The sequence below is a fragment of the Uranotaenia lowii genome, chromosome 3 (genome assembly GCF_029784155.1).
Source record: "Uranotaenia lowii strain MFRU-FL chromosome 3, ASM2978415v1, whole genome shotgun sequence".
Lineage (NCBI taxonomy): Eukaryota > Metazoa > Arthropoda > Insecta > Diptera > Culicidae > Uranotaenia > Uranotaenia lowii.
The window spans coordinates 365446284-365452812 of NC_073693.1; the positions used below are offsets into that span (position 1 = coordinate 365446284).

A 6529-nucleotide genomic window follows, 5' to 3' on the forward strand; every position below is an offset into this window, starting at 1 on the left:
AGTTCGATAGCTGAACTTAAATGTGTAAAGTTTCATGAAAAAAGCTTTAATTCATAAAGTTACATCGACAAGTTTTAGCAATAATCAAATCTCACATAAACCTTGCAGTAAGGTTTATTGAGCTTGGATTTTGAAGCTAATTGATCAAAATTTGAGTATTTGGTAAAAAAACGTTTAGCTGTGTCAATTTTAGAATGCCAAATAATGATGAAAAATTTACCGGAAATTCCGGTTTTTTACCGTCCCAAAAGTCGGTATTCCGGTATTGAGAAAATGGACGGTTTTACCGTTTTTAAAATTCGAGGTTATGGCGTAGGCCAATTTTTGCCAATACTATCGCCTGTATATACCCTTATAGACTGTTTCAGAGATTATAAGCACACTTTCAAAATAATAAAAATATTTTGTTTTATAAAATTATTTATTTTATTTGGCACATTGTATCATTGTTGGAGCGTAATATAGGACCGACATCTAACTCTACACTACCGGTCTATCAAAATTCTTTTCATCATTCTATGTATTCCTTTGAACAATAAATCAATTACACCCTACCTTTGTAAAACCAACACGCGTTTTATAATCCGTTCCGCCGAGAAATTCTGTTTCGATTTTTGGGTTATTTCCGGTCTCGAGCCACCATAATTGGTCCTTCGAACCGGATGAGCATAGTTTACGGTCGTTAAAAGTGCGTATTTCATCCGCTTTCACCGAATTGTGCTATTCCGTCTTTGGTGTAACAGTTAGGTTCCTCATAACCTATTTTGAGAACCTCCGGAATAAACCCAAGAGAAGTGCAGTTGGACAATGGAAGCGCTAGTTCGCGAAAGGAAGTCGCTTGACTCACGCCTTAAAAGATCCATCGAAAGTCTGACCCGGTTGCAAGGCAGTGAAGAAACGGAGGAGTTAGATATCCAGACCGAAATCGATAATCTCCAAAAAATCTGGAATGATTATCTTCTCGTTCATAAACGTATGATCGAGACATGCAAGGATGAGGAAGTCGACGGCATTCTAGAACATCTCGAAAATTTCGAAAGTTCATTTCTGGTGAATAAAAATCGTCTCCTAAAACTTCTAAAAAGGGTCAGTTTCGCCACATCCACGAGGATACAACCTTCTGCCAGTCAAGATGGCGGTGACGCCATTCGTGTTCTTGTCGAGCAACAAGCTGAATTTCTGCGCCAAATGTCTATCAGCTTTGCACCGGTCAACCCGCCAAGTACATCTGAGCGTCCATCTCAAGAACGACCGACAATTGTTACGGACCTGAAACTTCCAAGGATGACGTTGCCAGTATTTTCAGGGAATATTTTAGAATGGCAGTCGTTTTATGATCTGTTCGACAGCGCTGTTCATAAAAACCCAGCCCTCACAGATAGTCAACGTTTATATTTCCTGAAAACTAACTTGGAAGGAGAAGCAGCCACCTTACTGTCCCACCTTCGCATTGAAGATGCAAACTACGCTCCCGCGTTAGCCAAGTTGAAGCAGAGATTTAACAAACCGTTTGATATTGCTGTACAACATATTCAGCGATTCATAAATCAACCTCTACTTGCTACAACATCAGCTGACGGACTTCGATCACTGCACGACATTTCCGACGAATCACTACGAGCTCTTCAAGCGCTGAACCGAAACGATCGTGATATCTGGTTGCTGTACATACTCACCGAGAAATTGGATGACGATACAAAGCAGCTTTGGTGTCAAAGGCGTTCTGAAATGTCCGACGAGGATGTTACACTGGAAACCTTACTAAAGTTCATCGATAATCAAAGCATCGCCCTTAAGTCCATCGAAGCAACACGGCCTAAATCTCAACTAGCAGTGAAACAGCCATCAAAACACCAATTCCGAAACCCTCCAACATTGGTTGCTACTAACCAATCAGCCAGCGACAACACTTGTGGATTCTGCTCCAAGTCACCGCATCAATTATATCAATGTGGTAAGTTCATTCATGCAAATGCTTATGACCGACTCAATTTCATTCGTAGGCATCAACTATGCACCAATTGTCTGAGGCAACACACAAATGAACCTTGCAAATCAGGCAATTGCAGGCAATGCAATCAACCTCACCACACACGCCTACATGATGCCCTACAACCACCAACTGTGCACGACGTTACATCTACAACAGTGAACACAAAGAATGTAACTCAAACCCTCATCTCGCCACTGAATTTAGCTACAGATTTGGCGGACACCAACGTTCTTTTACTCACTGTAACTATCAGCGTGCTGGATAAATTCGGCAGACTACATGCATGTCGGGGTGTTCTCGATTGTGCCTCACATACCAGCTACATCACTCGAGAATTCTGCCAACAACTTCGCCTACCAACAGTACCGGTGGACTTCGAGTTTGGCGGCATCTCAGGGGCATCCGGACACGCAACTGAAGGAGCTCTCATCACATTCGGCTCACGATGCTCCGACTACCAAAACACCGTTCCCTGTGTTGTGCTGGACCGAATAACTTCTGAACTACCTCTGAAGCCGGTTAACATCACAGGCTGGCCTATTCCACGCTCAATTGTCATGGCAGATCCCCAGTTCCATCACCCTGGTAAAATCAGCATGCTGCTCGGCAATAAAATATTCTCTCAACTTCTCGAGCCTGGTAGTATCAACCTCAGCCCCTACGGCAGCCTACCGATTCTTCTAAACACCAAACTTGGTTGGGTGGTCTCCGGTGGCTACAAAAACGACGTTCAATCGATCCCATCCCCTCCTACACCATCGTGCCTCATAACCATTACCGATGAGACCCTTTCCACGCAGCTGCAACGGTTTTGGGAAATTGAGGAATATCAACCGCCGAAAACACACTTGAGCGATACAGAGGTTCAGTGTGAAAAGCATTTCTCTCAACACACAATTCGTGATGAATTCGGTCGTTTCACTGTTCGTTTTCCATTTATTGAAAGGCCTGACCAGCTGGGAGAATCCCGTGAGATCGCAGCTAATAGATTTGCCCACTTAGAACGAAAACTCGAGAAGAATCCCATACTCAAAACTCAGTATCACCAATTCATTCGAGAGTACATCGACATGGGTCATATGTCTCTCGCATCAAATGCGCCTCCCAAAACAGCTGTTTTTCTGCCTCATCATTGTGTTGTGAAGGCGGATAGTAGCACCACAAAATGCCGAGTGGTTTTCGATGCGTCAGCAAAAACAAGCAACGGGAAGTCCCTTAACGATATTTTGCTGGCGGGACCTGTATTGCAACCTGCGCTCATCGACATTTTACTTCGGTTCAGATTCCCTGCAGTTGTAGTTGCAGGGGACCTTCAAAAAATGTATCGGATGGTTCAACTGCATGATGATGAACGAGATTTCCAGCGAATTTTATGGCGTTGGTCTAGTTCAGAAACCTTAGCTGAGTACCGATTGAATACAGTTACATACGGCACCAAAAGTGCATCATATTTAGCTACCAAATGCGTGTAACAAGTGCTTTTGGCAAACCAACAAAAATATCCCACTGCCGTGGAAAGGGCCCTTCAAGGAATATACGTCGACGACGTCTTGACCGGGACTGACTCTGAGGAAGATGCTAAACTACTTCGCGAGCAGCTTGTCGAGATTTTCGCTTCTGGCGGTTTTCATCTTCGAAAATTGGCTTCTAATAGTACCGTCGCTCTTCAAGGAGTTCCCGAAAGTGATCTCGAAATCAAAGTTCCTCTTGAAATCGACCCAACGAATACTATCAAGGCTCTCGGAATCCACTGGCAGCCGTGCAGCGACATGTTCCAGTTCACGTATCATCAATCTAAGATCCTTCAGCCCACCAAACGTATCATCTTATCTCAAATTGCAAGCTTATTTGACCCTCTTGGTCTCTTAGCACCCGTCATCGTGAAAGCTAAATTGGTGATGCAAAAGCTGTGGGAGCTGAAGGTGGCCTGGGATAGTACTCCCCCTGGTGAGTTGCTCAATACATGGTTAGAATTTGTCCAAAGTCTGCCGCTTCTCAATTCGTTTCAGATTCCACGAAGAGTCATCGGCGTCGCAGTGGCATCGCGATTGTTCCTGCACGGCTACAGTGATGCTTCCGAGAGAGCCATGGGAGCATGCGTTTATATTCGCTCCATCGATAGCAGCGGCAACCTTTCATCCCATCTACTCTGTTCCAAGTCCAAACTGGCCCCCATCGGTAACAAACGGATGACACTACCCCGACAGGAACTTTGTGCTGCGCTCTGCCTCGCCCGGCTTATCAGCAACGTAAGCAGAGCAATTCCATCATCGTTCGCTGAAATACGAGCATGGACAGATTCCCAAGTCGTGCTAGCTTGGCTTAACGGCGGAGCTTCCAGATGGACCACTTTCGTGGCCAATAGAGTTGCCGAGATAAACACCCTTCTGCCGTCAATAAATTGGGATCACATCGATACTAAACAAAACCCAGCTGATTTAGTATCTCGGGGTGCTTCACCTCAAGAGCTCCACAACAACAGCCTGTGGTGGATCGGCCCCGAATGGAGCCCACTGGCAGGTCATCTGAAATTATCACCAAGAATAACACTCGATACAGATCTTCGTCAAATGATCTCCCGCGAGGAGAGAAAAATCACCATTTGTCTAATCACTCCTCACGAAAGCACCTTTCTTGATGAGCTCATGTCCCGATATTATCTCGACCTACGCATGCTCTCTCGAGTAACTGCTCGACTGCGTCGTATCTTCGTACGAGAATTTAAGGTTTCCACATGCCTAGTTCCCCTCGAAACCAATCAAGCTCTGCAAATTCTCATTCGTCACACACAACGAAAGGGCTTCCCAAATGACCTTGAATCCCTTGAACTCGGCAAAGAGTTAAAAAATCAAAGTTCTCTTTTGCAGCTAAAACCATTTCTGGATGATGACGGGATCGTCAGGGTGGGCGGCAGGCTGAACCACTCGTGTCTCACTTACGACGAGAAACACCCGATATTATTGCCACGAAGCTCAATCCTAACGGCCTACATTCTTCACTCGGAGCACATCAATAATCATCATTGTGGTCCGCAAACTTTGCTGGCAATATCTCGACGTCGTTATTGGATTATCTGTGGAACGAGTGCTGCAAGGAAAACCTATCGACAGTGTGTTGTGTGTGCTCGATCGAAGCCGGTGCCGAATTCGCAGATGATGGGTCAGCTGCCACAGGAACGCGTCATCCCACAACCTACGATTGCAGTAACCGGTGTGGATTATGCGGGGCCAGTTTGTTTGGTTGGACGCAGAGCTCGGGGTGTCATCTCTAGCAAAGGGTACATCGCACTCTTCGTCTGCTTCTCGACAAAGGCCGTGCATTTAGAAGCAGTTTCGGATTTAAGCACATCAGCGTTTCTTGCCGCCTTCATAAGGTTTTCGAGTCGATATGGCCTTCCCATGAAGATGTTCTCCGACAATGCACCAAATTTTCGAGCTGCTAAAAGGCAGTTGCGAGAAGTTCACGAGCTGGTGAAATCTGCAGACCACAATCATCAGGTGACTGATTTTTTAACCGACAAAGGTGTGGAATGGAAATTTATTCCAGCACGATCACCTCATCATGGTGGTCTCTGGGAATCAGCGGTAAAGGTAGCTAAACAACTTCTGGCAACCCTAACAAGCAACAATATCTTCACCTTCGAAGAGCTTTCTACCTTTCTCGCCCAAGTTTCAGCAACCATGAATTCAAGGACCGATCACTCCTATATCAAATAGTCCCAGTGATCCGCAAGCACTCACACCTGCCCATTTCACCATAGGCCGTCCATTGACTATAGCTCCAGAAGTGAACTTAATGGAGCGTTCTATAAGCTCAATGAATCGATGGGAGCACGTCCAGCGTCTATCCCAAGAATTCAGATCCCGCTGGCAGCTGGAAAATGTTCGCGCCCTTCAGCGCATTACTAAGTGGAAACGCAAATCGCCGAACGTCTGTAAAGGAGACTTCGTAATGCTGGTAGACGAAAATGATAAACCGAAGCAGTGGCCTCTTGGCCGAATACAGGAAACCTTTCCCGGAGATGACGGATGCATTCGAGTAGTCCTAGTTAAAACTGCAAATGGAACGACACGTCGAGACGTTAGGAAAATTCGAGTGCTTCCCGTAAATTACGATGAATTTGTACCAGGACATATTGGCGATGAAATTACTACCCGTAATTTGGTGGGCGGCTATGTTGGAGCGTAATATAGGACCGACATCTAACTCTACACTACCGGTCTATCAAAATTCTTTTCATCATTCTATGTATTCCTTTGAACAATAAATCAATTACACCCTACCTTTGTAAAACCAACACGCGTTTTATAATCCGTTCCGCCGAGAAATTCTGTTTCGATTTTTGGGTTATTTCCGGTCTCGAGCCACCAATCATCATTTGTGTCCTTCCCAATACTGTATTCTTATTTGATGAAAATCTTTAATCATAACCCAGACTTCACACTTGACTAGCAAAGCACATCAGCGGCGTTCAAATCCAATCCCACAATGCGAATTTATTTCGTAAAACAAGTTGAAAAATTGGAAATTCATGAA

General features: G+C 44.9%; 1 protein-coding gene across 1 annotated transcript; it reads left to right on the plus strand.

Moving 5' to 3' along the window:
* Positions 1-807: 807 nt before the first annotated feature.
* LOC129754050 (uncharacterized) lies at positions 808-5709 on the plus strand. The gene is made up of 2 exons (XM_055749909.1): positions 808-3370; positions 3470-5709. Exons 1-2 carry the CDS (start codon positions 808-810, stop codon positions 5707-5709), a joined length of 4803 nt encoding a protein of 1600 aa, XP_055605884.1.
* The last annotated feature ends 820 nt before the right edge of the window (positions 5710-6529 follow it).